We start from the raw sequence: 16877 nt of genomic DNA on the forward strand, positions 1-16877 counted from the left end.
CGAAATAATTTTACAAACTAAACGCACTAAAATACATTGAAAACCGAACCCCGGCGCGAAGCGAGGGTTCTTTTGTCTATACAAAATATATAAAGGCCACAGTCCGTAGCCCAATAGAGAGGTTTGGATGGATATATTCGGGTTGAGTTAACGGATCCGGGTAACCGGGTTAACGAAGCCTCTAGCGTAAAAAAACCCCAAAACTTGTATAGGGAAACAAATACACATTCTCACGCCTCTCTTTTTTTTCTCATATAAATACAAACAACGCTCTCAAATACACAGACACACACAGTCGAACCACCCAATTCACATTCAAAATCAATAAATCGCGCAATTCGTTTATACACATCGATTAATATATCTATTTTTATTTTTTTCTGCTTCAATCGTAACCTAATTTATCACCTGAACACCGTATTTCTTGATAATGGAGGCGGCTGCCGACGATATTCAATCACAAGGACCAGCGGCGCCACCGCCACCGGAAGAACCGATTCCGGCGGTGGAAGAAGACGAAGATGACGAGGAATACGAAGGGGAGGAAGAAGAAGAGGACGATGATGATGATGAAGATGAAGAAGAGGAAGCTAATAATGAAGATGAAATATTGATATTGAAAGCTCAAGGACTGATTGATAAAATTACGGCTTCTCCTGATAACCCTAAATATACTTGTCTCCATGCCTTAGCTACTATTCTTGAAACACAAGAAGCCAGGTTTATATATATTCATAATTATAATTTATATTTATGTATAATTGTTTATATTTACGTATAATTGTTTATGAATAAATTAGGTGTGATGTATTATATTTATAGTGTGTTCCTTTTGTGGCTAATATGAAAGCCAATTTTAATTAGTTGTTTATTTCGTCTGCCTGACCTGTGTTTAACGCATTTTAAGAAAGAGAGCTATATGTTACCTGAATATTTGAAATTCAAGCATTAGATTACATTTTATTGTTAACTAAATGAGGGGAATTTGCACATTCAAGGACCAGCGGCGCCACCGCCACCTGAAGAGATGTTTACGTCATTTTTTCTGCACATTCAAGAGAAGGCGAGAAGCTAAATGAGGGGAATTTGCATGAAAATTGTTAGTAACAGCAAAAAATACTCTTTAAGTACAGTATCTAATAGGCTTTCTGGTGTTGCTGATGTATGTTATGAATATATTAGTTGATTATCTTGTTTTAAGAAGAAACATTTAATAACTAGTGTAAATCTAAAGGTATGTTATAATGTATGTATATTTGTTCAATTTTTGTGTGTGTGTGTGTGTGTGTGTGTGTAAATGAGCGCTTCTTGTTGTTATTCTATTTATTCAGTGTTATAGAACTGCTATGTTGTTTCGTTCTCCAGCACATCTGCAGTTTTAATGGTATGAGTAGAAGTAAGCAAGATTATTTTAGTACTTTAGTTCAAGATTTCTAGCACGAAACAGGTACAATATTTGAATACATTAAGAAATCTGCAATTGAGTGTATTATACAGCTTGTGAACTTGGGTGGGCGCATAATTTTATGTAGGTTGCTAAGACCACTCCCTATGGTTCCATTATCTGTCATTACCCGCTAGTTACCCGTAGTTATCCGTAATTGACCAAGGCACGGCTTAGTTACCCGCGTTAGTTACCCGTTTTCACCATGAATCTGGCGAGAGCTCTTAGATATAGTGGGGTCCATTCGCTTTCAATTGTTTTTATTTGATGCTTTATTGCTTGTACATTGTATATAAAGAGGAGTATTGTTTTAGCCATGATAGGGAGTGTTTAGTTATGGGTTAGTTACAGGATTTTGGTGTTGATGTGGCGCTGATGTGGAAGGTTAAGAGGATGAATAGCTTAGCCGAGTGGCTTAATAGTTATAATCTCATATTGGGTCTATGATAAAATAGTGACATGTCATATAGAGATTGATATACCTGCTAGGTTATATTATATGTTAAGGAAAACAACAGTTTGGATCTTTGAGAGGTTTTCTATTAATGTGAATTATAACAATTTTGGTGACTTTTTGATATGTAATAGTTATAGTATTTTGTTAGTGAGTTCTACCTCCATTTATGTTATATTTGAGCCCAAAATGTTGAAAGACTATTATTAGTTGCTAATAAATTCTCATGCATTTGTATGTGTAGGTACATGGAAGAGACTGGCCATACATCTTTAAACAATGGTCGGGCTTCCCATAACATAGGACGTTTAGGGAACTTAATTCGGGTATTTTATGTTCTTTTTCCTTATTTTTTTTTTTTTTTTAGCATTTTACAGTAATTTTTATTATTCTAACTGCCGTCTATGGTTATCCAGACAAAGTTGTGCAGTCTGTTTTCATTAAAGTATTTTTTAGTAAGTAATTATTTCATTTGAGAAAATGACCAAGTGTTTTCTACAGGACAATGACGAGTTTTTTGAATTGATATCTGTGAAGTTTTTGTCTGAAACTCAATATTCAGTTGCTGTTCAGGCAGCTTCATTACGACTTCTCTTCAGTTGCTCGTTGACTTGGATGGTATGATCTATAACTTTAAAGATGTATATTCTCATGATTTAGTTTCTTTATTAAACGTTTTCTAATGTGTTTTGTTGGAATACCTAGTATCCACATGTTTTTGAAGAAACTGTTCTAGATAAAATAAAGGGATGGGTTATGGATGGATCAATAAGGCCTTCTACTGAAGGTAATAAGGGAAAGAACGGGTCTGGTCTAAGGCAAGCATCAGATTCTGAAATGTTGAAGACTTATTCTACTGGACTTTTGGCTGTCTGTTTGGCTGGGTATGTTTTTGCTTTTACTTGCATGTCATCTGCTTATGAATAACATATTTTACCTGATAAACTTTGTTGACTTTTTGCAATGTTGACTTTCTGTAATGTTGACCGCAGTGGAGGTCAAGTAGTTGAAGACGTTCTTACATCTGGATTATCAGCCAAGCTTATGCGGTATCTTCGTATCCGTGTTTTAGGAGAGCCAAGTCAAAAAGAATCTAACTATCACTTAGAAAACAAAAGTTCATCAGCTGCTACTTCTGTTAGATCTAAAGAAGATAGTCGAGGTAGGTTCAGACATGTTTCTGAGACATCTCAGTTAGAACCTCCTAGAATAATCGAGGAGGGATCCTCAGACGATCAAGTTTCTGAAAGGGATCATATTAAAAGGTGGGCTGAACCTCCTGATGGGTTCGATGATGATAATGAAACTTATGAAGCACATGATAGCAAGATAAAGGTAAGTGACAGAAGTAAATCTGTACGTGAAGATGAATACAGGGCGAATCGTGGGTCAGTAAGATATAGAGGAAAAGGGAAGATTAATGAAGGTGTTACAGAGAATGAACACATACTGAGCTCCCCTGTATCTGGAATTAGATTTGGAGGACAAGGAAGGAGTAATAAGGATAAAAGTTCAACAAAAAGTCTAGAATCAAAACGTGGGCCCGACATCAAAAAGCCGTTAAAGATAGGATCTGAAACTGTGATTCTTGAACGAGATGATAATGATGATTGTTTTCAAGATTGTAAAGTTGGATCAAAGGATATTTCTGATTTAGTGAAAATGGCTGTAAGAGCTGCTGAGGCTGAAGCTAGAACAGCAAATGCTTCTGCAGAAGCTGTTAAAGCTGCTGGTGATGCTGCTGCTGAACTTGTTAAAACTGCTGCAACTGAGGTGTGTTTCTTAAAGTTATTATTTTTTTATTTTTGTTTCATTTTTATTATTTTTTTGTTTTGTTTTGAAGTTCGTTTGCTTACTAATGTGATATACAAAACTAGGAATTTAAAAAGACAAACGATGAAGAAGCTGCGGTTTTATGTGCTTCTCGAGCTGCCTCTACGGTAGTAGATGCAGCTAATGCTACCGAACTTTCTAGGTTGGTAATTATTGTTTTTTTTTGCATTGAGGGCATGTTTGACAACAAGCTTTTTGGAGCTTTTAGGAGCTATTAGCTTCTAGCTTTTATAAAAAAAGCTTCTATCAAGTAAAGTAAAAAGCTCCATTTGGTTACAAGAACTTAAAGCTTTTTGAGGGAGGGAAAAAGCTAGAAGATAAAAGTTAATTGAACTCGTTTGAGAAAAGCTCCTAGTTTTTTGTCATTTTACTATTTATTTTAATTGATACAACTAGTGCCAGACACTTAAATACATATAAAAAGCTACCAGCTACAAGTCAACAGCTACAAGCTAGTTTTGGCAAACATACCCTTAATGATTTCATTTTTTAGATTATAGCAGCTTGATGGGATTTACTTCAATTTATTGTTTTTAAAAAAAAAAAAATATTATGGCTGATTGTAGGACTCAAAGTAGTGGAGTGGGTGAGTCAGGTAATTCAAAAGAGCCAGAGCCAGAGCCCGAGGACAATGAAGAGGTTGAGGAGTACATTATTCCCGATAGTGAATCATTAGCAAAGCTAAGAGAAAAGTTCTGTATTCAGTGTCTGGAGATTTTGGGAGAATATATCGAGGTTCTTGGTCCCGTGTTACATGAAAAAGGGGTAGACGTCTGTCTTGCCTTGCTACAACATAGTTCCGATCTTAAAGAACCATCACAGATTGCAGTCCTTCTACCCGATGTATTGAAACTAATCTGTGCGTTGGCTGCCCACCGGAAATTTGCTGCCTTATTTGTGGATCGTGGCGGTATACAAAAGCTTCTTGCACTCCCGAGAGTGGCACTCACATACTTTGGCCTCTCTTCCTGTTTATTCGCAATTGGTTCACTTCAGGTACTCTTGGACAAAAAATAGATACAGCTTTTTTTTACACCTTGTGGTTTGTAAATTGGGCCAAAATCTGTTCGTGTCGAAACAACTAGTTTTTGGGATGCTGTGAAACAGAAGTTTGTTCAGTTTACCTGGCACAAATTTTCCCAGTTTCTGATTCTTTTTTTTATAGAGATAAGTGTGTCAGTATTAACTATTAAATACAAAAGTTAGTTATGCTATTAACAATCTAGTTCTTTGATAATTTTATTTTGGAAATTAAAATACATTTTGGGCTGTTACTGTGTTTGGTTAACATTTTTTATTCTCTCCGTTTGACCAATAGAGATATAACATGAGCCAAATTCACCGATTGTAAAGCAACCGGGTTGAGATTACCATCTCTAGGCGCATCTAATACTAGATTCTCTATGTGCATCTTGATTTCTGTCTGCTAAATAATATGTTGATTATGTATTAGGGAATCATGGAACGTGTATGTGCTCTACCTGAAAAAGTCATTGATGATCTAATCGAATTAGATCTTCAACTTCTAGAATGTTCTCAAGACCAAGCAAGAAAAAACGCAGCTTTATTTTTCGCCGCCGCTTTCGTTTTCAGAGCTGTATTAGACTCTTTCGATAAACAAGACGGTCTTCGTAAACTATTAACACTCTTAGGTGAAGCAGCATCCGTAAGATCAGGTGTCAGCTCAGGGACAGGGGCCCCTCCCAATTCAGGGGCACTTCGAAACGACCGAACCCCTCCAGAGGTGTTGACATCATCAGAGAAGCAAATTGCTTACCACACTACTGTTGCACTGCGCCAGTATTTTAGAGCACATCTTTTAATGCTTGTGGATTCTATTAAACCTAGTAAGAATACTCGAAGTGCTGCCCGGAATATTCCGAGTTCCAGGGCGGCGTATAAGCCACTTGATATTAGTAATGAGGCTGTTGATGCTGTGTTTCGTCAAATACAGAAAGATCGTAAATTGGGTCCCGCGTTTGCGAGAGCTCATTGGCCTGTAGTTGATAAGTTTTTTGCTTGCAGGGGGCATATTATCATGTTAGAGTTATGTCAGGTGCTCTTTTTTCATAGTTTTAGATTTTGCTTTATTATTTCTTTATCACATACTTACTGAGATAGTCCTTGTGGTTGCACCAAGTTGCTGAAATAGTCCCTAGGGTTTTTTTGACCGAGATAGTCCTCTTAGTTTTCAAAATGTTGCTGAGATAGTCCTTTTTTGGTGAAACCACAAGGACTATTTCAGTAACAAAAGGACCATCTCATCAACATTTTGAAAACCACGAGGACCAAGTAGATTTTAAAAAAAAACCCTAGGGACTATTTCAGCAATTTGAGTGAAACAACATGGACTATCTCAATAATTATGTCTTTCTTTATTTTCTTCCACGTTGAGATGATTAACTCTTTCTATATTATTACCATCAGGCCCCACCTGTCGAGCGTTATTTGCATGATTTGCTTCAATATGCATTAGGCGTTCTGCACATCGTGACATTGGTTCCGTCCAGCCGCAAACCGGTTGTAACTGCTACTTTGAGTAACGACCGTCTGGGTATAGCAGTCATTCTTGATGCTGCAAATTGTGCTGGTTTCGTTGACCCCGAGGTATGCACCTTTATAAATCATGAGTTTTCGTTTCTTTTTTTTTTCTATGATGGTGACAGATGGGTGGGCAAAAGCCAATATCGGGTATGAGTCAAAATAGCTTAGGTTGTCCAACCCGGGACACTTGCTCTCCTTTTTCTTCTAATTTATTCCTGAATATAAAGTATCTAGCGTGTCATCTATGATTACATGTTCCGTTTTGAATCCAATGACATCGTTGGATATATGCTTCACAAACATTTTGGACAACTTTTGCCTAGTTGACCCATCACTTAAAATGAATGTGGAATTAGTCTTGTCCTATTGTTCCTCATACTTTCAACTCATACATTGTAATGATGTATATCCACAGATTATTCAACCAGCACTGAACGTTCTAGTCAATCTTGTTTGCCCTCCACCTTCAATCAGTAATAAACCACCTATGCCCGCACACGGACAAACATCTTCTAGCCAACCGTCAAACGCTACTACCGAGATACCCGTCAGTAGTGTCAACAACCTTAACGAGCCACGAGAACGAAATGGAGAAACTAGTGCGGTTGATCGTGGGATCAGTAGCTCATCTACCCCGTCTAGTTTAGTCGGTGATCGTAGAATATCTTTAGGTGCTGGTGCAGGTTGTGCGGGCCTCGCTGCACAAATGGAACAAAGTTTCCGTCAAGCACGAGAAGCGGTTCGGGCCAATAACGGTATCAAGGTCCTACTCCAACTTCTTCAGCCACGAATAATAACACCGTCCGCTGCGTTAGACTGTTTGCGTGCTTTGGCATGCAGAGTCTTACTTGGTTTAGCAAGAGATGATACAATTGCTCACATTTTAACCAAACTTCAGGTTTTGTAATTTATCCCTTCTATACAAGGCTAGCATGATGTTTGTTATATGATTTTTTTTGGGATTTATTTAAATTATTTGTTTTGTTTTAGGTTGGGAAGAAGTTATCGGAACTTATAAGGGATTCTGGCAGCCAGACGCCAGTTGGTGAACAGGGTAGGTGGCAAACAGAACTTTCTCAAGTGGCAATTGAGTTGATGGCGGTATGTATATTATTAATATTAGTCATTAATTTTCTATGATCATATATTAATAATTGGGTCGGTTGTAATGGTTTTGTTCTTATTTATAATTTTGGAACAATCATGTTTACTTTTTGTATTATAGATTGTAACACATTCAGGGCGAGCAAGTACATTAGCTGCTACTGATGCTGCCACTCCAACTCTCAGGCGTATTGAGAGAGCCGCTATTGCTGCTGCCACGCCTATCACATACCATTCTAAGTACCTTTTTTTTTTTATTTTTTTTTTAAGAAAACTTTTTTAAAATTTTCACACCCATCTTATTCTTCTCATAAATTTTCTGATATATTGTGACCGATTCTTTTCGAAATTTTGTAGGGAACTTTTATTGCTGATTCATCAGCACCTACAGGCGTCTGGTTTATCGACAGCTGCATCTGCACTTCTTAAAGAGGCTCAATTAACACCTCTTCAATCATTATCCGCTCCATCATCTATACCATATCAAACATCTGGTCAGGATAACTTATCAGTGCCGATTCAATGGCCCTCTGGGCGCACTCCTCGTGGTTTTCTTGCGTCCGAAAAATCTAAACCGCAAGAAGATTTAAATTTAAAACAGGATTCATCTTTGTCAGCAAAAAGACGACCCTTAATTATATCATCTGCACATGGAGGCCAGTCAAAAATGACCTCGTATTTCCACGAGCATCCTTCTCCATCGAGCAACAGAATCAATAATTCTTCAAAAAAACCACCCACGGCTCCTGTCACACCAGAAGAAAACCAGGTCGATTCAGATAGTGTTATAAAAACTCCAATCATATTGCCTTTAAAGCGTAAACTGACCGAATTTAGAGACGTTGGGCAATCACAATCGAGCAAACGACTAAACACTGGCGAACTAGTTTTCCGTTCTCCCGGGTGTCCAACGCCAAACACGGTTCGTAAAACCGACACCCCTCTATTCTCCACATCAAGTTCATTTAAGGATCATTTGTGTAAAACACCAGCAAGTATCGGTATCGGTGTACCCGACAGTTCAGACGAAAATCATAACGTACAGAACCACGGTCTTTCACTCGACCCACAATCGTTTAATCCCGAGTCGTTAACTTTGGATTCAATTGTAGTGCAATATCTTAAACACCAACACCGCCAATGCCCGGCTCCAATAACCACATTACCACCCCTTTCTCTTTTACACCCACACGTTTGTCCCGAATCAAAACGTAGCCTAGATGCACCTTCAAACATAACCGCGCGTCTCAATAGACGTGAATTTAGAAACGTGTACGGTGGGATCCACGGCAGTCGTAGGGACCGCCAGTTCGTCTACAGTAGATTCCGACCTTGGCGGACATGTCGGGATGACACCGGTGTCCTGTTAACCTGCATTGCGTTTCTTGATGATTCGTCCCAAATTGCTGCCGGTAGCCACTCCGGGGAGCTAAAAGTATTCGATTCGAATAATAATAATTTGTTGGAAAGCAGCCCGGGCCATCATTTTCCTTTGACTATGGTCAAATCGTTCTTTTCTGGGGACACCCAATTACTTCTTTCTTCAAGTTCACATGATGTGCGATTGTGGGATGCGCCTTCGGTGTCGGCGGGACCCAAGTACTCGTTCGATGGTATCAAGGCTGCTACGTTCAGTCATTGTGGGACCATGTTTGCAGCGTTATCTTCTGAGTTATCGAGACGTGAGATTTTGTTATATGATGTGCAGACGTGTAAATCTGATTTGAAACTTACGGACCAATCTTCTGTTGCTTCTAGCAAAGGACATGCTTATTCTCAGGTTCACTTTAGTCCTTCAGACATTATGCTTTTGTGGAACGGTGTATTATGGGATCGTCGAGTTGCAGGCCCCGTTCACCGTTTTGATCAGTTTACTGATTATGGTGGTGGTGGTTTTCATCCTGCTGGTAACGAGGTATGTTTGAATTGTTACTATAAAATAGTTTTTAACATTACATGTGCTAATTGGGCAATCGTTCAAAAAGAACAATGTGTTGAATTTGATTACAATTATTATATCAGTATGATATTCATCTAATCTTCGTGTCATCTCCAAAGTTTTGAGCCATACCGTAAAATATCATTTTTGTAGTTATCAAGTTATATGTTATAGGGATTTCAAAGTTGGTTCGATAATTCAATGTTAGTGGTGTCTTTTTCTTTAAGTTTTCAGATTAATTTGCTTTAAGGTATGAAATTTCTAACCTTCTTGTCATCTCACATAAGTAATGGCAACATAAACTTATAAAATTTAATATCTCTCTCTATTTCCCCCGTTTATATATCTTGTTTCTCGCACGTGTATGTTTTCGTATGCCACTGCATAATGTGATCTAGAAGGATGTATAGATGAAAGATACACTTAGGGTTACTTAAAATTTGTTTTCTTTGTTAACTTCTGATTCTGGTGACATTATTTCCACCTAATAATTAACTGTGCATTGCTTGCATCACTTGTTTACATATAATTACTATTCTCTAAAGTTGACTCTCTTAATTTCAGGTAATTATAAATTCAGAAGTGTGGGATCTTCGAAACTTTAGGCTTCTTCGCAGCGTACCATCATTAGATCAAACAGTAATAACTTTCAATGCTAGTGGTGATGTCATATATGCAATCCTAAGGAGAAATTTAGACGAAGTTACAACCGCATTCCAAACTCGACGTGTTAAGCATCCTCTCTTTTCCGCTTTCCGTACATTAGACGCGGTCAACTACTCGGACATTGCCACTATTCCCGTTGACCGTTGCGTGCTTGATTTTGCTAGTGAGCCGACCAACTCGTTTGTCGGGTTGGTAACAATGGACGATCAAGATGAAATGTACTCTTCCGCTCGAGTCTATGAAATTGGTAGACGAAAACCCACAGATGATGATTCGGATCCAGATGATGCTGAAAGTGAAGAAGAAGAAGATGAGGATGATGAGGATATTGATGAAGATGTGTTATTAGGTAATGATGAAGATGGTGATGATATGAGTAATGATGAAGACAGTTTGAGTGATCTAGATGATGATGATGATGAGGGGGATGATGATGATGATGGTGACTTTGTGATGGATGGTGTTGACTTTGGTGGTGGTGGGATATTTGAGATTATGAGTGATGGTGATGACGGCGGTGATGATGATGACGATGATGAGGACGAGCTGATCGAGTCTTTGAGCAGTGGTGACGATGGAGATTTTTTTGGAGGATTTTAAATGTGTATTCTTAAATGAGTGTGTATTATAGTTATATTTATTTTGGTAAAACCGTTCTTAGGACAGAACTATGTGTGTATTATAGTTATATTTATTTTGGTAAAACCGTTCTTAGGACAGAACTAAACATAATGCCTTTCCTGTCTCCAATTTTTGACACATGGTTATGAAAAAATGCAGATGTTTAGAACCTTTGGATAGATGTTTAAAATGGTCTTTTAGACAAAAAAGGAACTTGTAGATTTTAGTCTACTGCTTAAGTTTGCTCGGTCTAATTAGCCTGATCTATATTTAATGTAAACAGTCGACGAACATTTTGGTCTATCTATGATGGCTAAACTCCTACTTTGTTAAAGCAGTTTAACCAAAGCTCTGTAGCAACAAGAGTCAAGGTGCAGCTCATGAAATTGCAGCAGATGCAACAATCTGGATACGCTTCTGTAAACCGGGTTTAGTTAAATATCAAAAACGAGTTTATATATAGTTTTAAAAGACATACTTAAACTCTCGTAAGCTTTTTCAAGTGTTGCAAGCCCCAAATAAATTTTTGTAAACCTGGTTGGTTTCTATGAAGTAGATCTGTAGTCTTAAAAGAACCATAGTTTTAAAGCATAAGCTTAAACTCTTGTAATCTTGTACTCCATTCTCTCTCACTTAAAAACCACATAATAAGAATACATTACTATTTATATCTAATCCAAAAGAATTGTTTCTCACTCAAAATAACATTGAAAAGCCGTTAAAATTTTAACTATACACTATAAATGGAAATGTAATATCCCTTCCGTCTCCAAAATTATTGTGGGGTTCGACTTTGTTTAATTTAAAATAGATTTGCTCTTGATTTAATGAATTACTAGATTATAACCCGCGATTTTGCGGGATCTATATAAAAATCAATTTGCACATATTTTTAATAACTTTTTGAATACGAATAAAAGTACATGTGAAGTTTAAATTGAGCGATATTACATAATCATGTAATCGAATACACCATAAAAATAATATGTAAAATGGTTTGAATTTTGACTTTTAAAAAAACGCTTTGATTATTGTAATTGTAATTCTACAATATAATGTCTCTTAAAGTAGTCTTTTATAGCAGTATTGATCAAGTGCAGCGGCGATGATATATTCATGACCCATCTATGACCCGTCAATGAATAAAATTCTTTACTCGACCCGTACCGATGTTCAGTGGCGGACCTTAGTGTTATCCAAAGGGGGTATCCGCCCCACCCGAATTTAACATGAAAAAAAAGTTTACACTAAAAATAAAAATTCTACTAAAAAATGAGGTTTTTATTAGTGTTTACCCCCGTTGGAAATGAAAACTTTATTAAATATTCGCATCCGCCCCATCTGTTTTTGAGTTCAAGTTCCGCCACTGCCGATGTGTAATATTTTTATGTAAACTGTTAACATACGACAACATTTTAAATATTAAGTAAACATTACATATGTTAATATCACGTAACCTATGATATTATTATTGTTATAATCAAATATAATATTGTGTGTATATATATATATATATATATATATATATATATATATATATATATATATATATATATATATATATATATATATATATATATATATATATATATATATATTAGAGGGATCAAATGGGAACATTTTTAGAATGAGAACTCTGAGAACTAAGGTAGTCGAGCAAAAATTTGGACGCGGCCGAACAAAAATTGTTCTAGCCGAACAATTTTAATTTTTTGTCTTTTAGATGCATTGTTTCTTGGTTCTACATTTTATGTAGAACATGATGTAGAACACATGTAGAACATGCTGTTCTACACTTGTTTTACATCAATTTTCATCAAATTAAGTTAGGGTTTAGATTTAGGGTTTAGATTTTAGGGTTTAGGGTTTAGATTTTAGGGTTTAGGGGTTTAGATTTAGGGTTTAGAATGAGTTTTTTACACGAACGGTTTAGAGTTTAGGGTTTAGGGTTGAGGGTTTACGGAACCCTAAACCCTAAACCCTAAACTCTAAATCGGGCTAAATCAAAAAAAAAAAAAAAAAAAAAGAAGAAGTTGATTTTGATGCAGAACGTGTGAAATTCGAACAAAAATGGTGAAATTTGAACTAATTTGGAGAAATTTGAACTTATTAATGTTCTACAAAATTATAATTAGAAGAAAATCAGGTCTAATTTGAAAAAAAATGAAAATTTGAACATGTGCTACATCTTTCTATTCTACATTTTCCTGTTCTACATGCATGTTCTACATGCATGTTCTACATTTTCACTAGCCAAAAAATTGCTCAACCATGAAACTTTTTGTTCGGCCGCGTACTTTTTTGCTCGACTATGAGTTCTCAGGTTCTCACAAGATTGGAGTTCTCAGGGGATCCCTTCCCTATATATATATATATATATATATATATATATATATATATATATATATATACAAGGTTGAAAAAAAAGCGAGACGGGGCCGAAACGGTAGCAACCTCAAAATGTCGCAACGGAAAAAACGGAGCCGAAACGAGGTCGAAACGGATGTTGACTAATGTTGACTTATATATATAAATATATATTTACACATATTTTAGAGCTAAAAAACTTTGTTGACAAGTTTGTACCTATAATTACTATTAGCGTTAATATAATACAAAATGGAATACTAAATTAAGTCAATTTTGATTGATTTGACCGACTTATGACCGATTTTAACAGAATTTCTGACTTTTGACCCAATTTTTCCTGCATTTGACCTGACTTTTGACCGTTGACCGGCTTATAAGAAAACGAGACGGGGTCGAAACGGTTTAGTCACCAAAACGCCGCAACGGATGCAACGGACGCTGTCTACAACAGTATGTATATATATATGTGTATATATATATATATATATATATATATATATATATATATATATATATATATATATATATATATATAATACGGAGTAATTGTTAATGCTATCTAACATTTTATTAATTATTTAAGAAGATTTGTAGAAATCTACTATTACTTACGTGAGTATTAAATTAAATTTTTTATTACGTGAGGGTGTATAGTTGATAAAATTTGACTGTGTGTTACTAGTAAAAAGACCCGTGAAATCACGGGTTTACTAAATGACAAATCTTTAAATAGTCAATTTTTTACAAACAGCACAACATTTGGTGTGCCAAAAAACTTGCATCATAATGCATCTCATCTCATCTCATAAGAGAAAATAGAAAAAAAAAAAAAAAGTAAAATAAAAATTACATCATAAAGCATCTCATTACAATTCATGTCATTAGGTTCATCCTCGTCTTCACATCTCTGCAATCATAATTTTTACCCATATATCCACATTCCAAATTTCCCAGCAAATCACAATACATCTCATTTGCACTCTCTTTTTATTGACTCTAAAAAGTCAAACCTGCAACATCTCCTTGCAGATCATTGATCGCATTGAATATATACTTACAAAATTCTATAATTTTCTTACAGAAACATGTAAAGTTAAAATGGGTTAAATTGATGGTTAAAACTTAAAAAATAAATTACAAAAATAAATACATTAAACTGCAAGATGAATATAATTGGAGGTAAATGCATGCTAAATTTAGAAAATACATATCTAAATCCATCTAACTTTTGGTAGTCACTTATGCTTGTTTGCTATACGACATTTCACCAAGTCGGAATCGAGAATAATCACTTCAATATATCCAAAACAATACTTTGCAACACTATTAAGCACAAAAGAAAAAAATGAAACTAACAACCATAATGGTGGTCAAGGCGTAGATTTTCACTTTACTAAAAACCACTTATCAATTTTGCAAGGACAAAAATGAGGTTTCTTAATGAACACATAATCCTAATCATTGGTTTGTGCTCAATGGTAATAATGATGGTCAAGTTACTTCTGGTACAATGGGTAAGATTCAATATTCGTAGATCATTAAAACCAACATTTTTTGGTCTAGTTTAAAAGTTGCAATTGTTACTAATATACTTCCTAAAAATCGCTCACTTTACACTAATAAAATTGCATTTTACCTGGGATCGTCTCTAGAAACAGTGAGCATCATCCTAAAAAGAGTAACACGATTAGATTGTATAATACCATATAAAACTTATAGATAATAAAAAGAGCAACACGATTAGGCAAAAGTAGCACTGCTGAGAGGAGGAAGAAAACCACTATACTAAGTAGAAACTCTGCAATATTGCATTACTGAAATCTGAAACTTAGACATGATGTAACAAACTCAATACAAGTGTAAAATTGCATACCTGTTGAAGTCTTCCTACACGGGTCAAATTGATCAATACACCACTGGCTTCACTGCGATATAGAACTCAGAAGTTACTTATACGAAGTGGAATTTTAGTAAAATGTAAATGATGAAGAAACACCACAAACTGTTAATTCGTGGTAGAGCTGTTTCAATGGGAAGGCCAGGCAACATGTTAAAGTTTGTTCAAATTGATACATTTCATTTCGATGTAACATGCAAAATAATATGGGCCGGGTAAGGTTGAGTCGTAGATACTTTGAAGCCCATTTTCTATCTCTGCTAAGAATATTTATAGCATCGATAATGTGCACAAAAGAATCAAATATTACTATTGATTTATATGGTCTCGACCTCTTCCATAAAACTCAAACCAAATCAAATAGAAACGTAAAACTGACTGAGAAATAAACTCATCCAAAGTAATGAATTAGACCGTATTTTTTTTATAATTTGTATGTTCATGTGTGTCTTTTTAAATTGTAGATTCGTCTGTACAATGATCACAACCTTGCAGTTCCAAGCCATAATTGTAATTTTATAATATACTATATTCTTAGAACAAATACTGGATAGGTGATCATAAGCATTAAAATTAATGAACACACTATTTAGTGAAATGAGTCCGAATGTACCTGCTTACAGATTGGTTTACGCTTCTACCCAATTTGTATATAATGTGGTCAATGAAATTGTCTTGTGTCCCGGTCCATCACTCATATATAACCTTCAATATAACACTTGAACAATTATAAATTTAGTATTCATCACTCAAACATAACCTTCAAGACAACATTTGAATATATAGTCTAATAAATTATAAATAATATACGTACATGTATATTCAGGGGCTGTTTCGCCAATAAAATTAAAATTGCATACATAACATAATCTGAACCCTCAAATTAGTCAAATGCACCAAAGTCGGACCCATGTAACCTGTAGTATTTAAAAGATAATGCCGCAATTGAATTACAGTTCACATCTAATTAATTAATACGTTCGTAGAAAATATAATTACATACAAACAGAAAGCGGAAAGTAGTGTATGAACACCATTGTAACTCTTTTGGTTATTTAATTCTTCGTAAGCTACTTATACCCAAGTTACACTTTGGATTAATTAGCATTGGCATCTAAATAAAACAGAGAATATAACTCTGTGGTAACAAAAAGCCATTATAATTAAAAATATAACAATAAACTACCAAACTACAATGAAAATACATAAAGCAACTGATGAAATATGGTTACGATAATCAAGTACTAATTACCTCCACTGAATTAAGCTCACCAGCATCCCAAAACACTTGCGCCAAATTGCTGACGTAATATCATTTCTTTGAGACATTTCATGCAAACGCTTAAACTTCAAACAACAACAACAACAATAACAAATGAAAAAACCTAAACTTTGAACCAACAAATTCAAACGAAAAAACCTAAACTAATTAAATCAGAAAAAGAAATATGGGATTAAAACAAAGATATATAGAGTCCAAGATAAGATTTTTGAAGTCCCGATTACAAATTCACGGATTGAAACCCTGGAAATCACCAAATCCAATAAATGTTGAAAGAAAACAAAAGAAGAGTAAATAAAAACCAAAAATCGGATCTGAAAAGAAAATTACCTGAAGAAAAACTTGATTATATCCAGCCCATCATTTAATCTGAAGCAAAACATATTCTTCTTTTGAACATCCATTCAGATTCATTCTAAAAGAATAGGCATTTTCTCGAAGCATCAAAAACAAATATAAACACACAACTAACATATACAAACAAAACTTCAAATATAAATAGATTGGACTTTGAATACTAACCTTGATTATGCAAATCGCAAAAAATCCTATAAATGCATACGCAGAACGGAAGCAGTGGTGGTTTAGGCGATGATGATAGTCTTGAATTTTTTTTAGGGTTTGATGAAAGAGGAATGGCGATAGAGATGAAAGAAAAAAGCAGATGAAGAATTAGTAAACCCTAATTTGAGAAGATGATGTGTGCGAAGGGATTGAGGTTGG

General features: G+C 35.3%; 1 protein-coding gene across 1 annotated transcript; it reads left to right on the forward strand.

Annotated features, from left to right (window-relative positions):
* The first annotated feature begins 305 nt into the window (after nucleotides 1–305).
* Nucleotides 306–10649, forward strand: LOC139902911 (DDB1- and CUL4-associated factor homolog 1). The gene is made up of 14 exons (XM_071885599.1): nucleotides 306–720; nucleotides 2143–2224; nucleotides 2400–2516; nucleotides 2604–2782; nucleotides 2891–3671; nucleotides 3776–3873; nucleotides 4298–4727; nucleotides 5185–5787; nucleotides 6159–6338; nucleotides 6691–7173; nucleotides 7266–7376; nucleotides 7501–7619; nucleotides 7737–9294; nucleotides 9883–10649. The coding sequence occupies exons 1-14, from the start codon at nucleotides 431–433 to the stop codon at nucleotides 10582–10584; spliced, it is 5733 nt and encodes a 1910-aa protein (XP_071741700.1). The 5' UTR covers nucleotides 306–430; the 3' UTR covers nucleotides 10585–10649.
* The last annotated feature ends 6228 nt before the right edge of the window (nucleotides 10650–16877 follow it).

This window comes from Rutidosis leptorrhynchoides, chromosome 3, assembly GCF_046630445.1.
Source record: "Rutidosis leptorrhynchoides isolate AG116_Rl617_1_P2 chromosome 3, CSIRO_AGI_Rlap_v1, whole genome shotgun sequence".
NCBI classification, from domain to species: domain Eukaryota; kingdom Viridiplantae; phylum Streptophyta; class Magnoliopsida; order Asterales; family Asteraceae; genus Rutidosis; species Rutidosis leptorrhynchoides.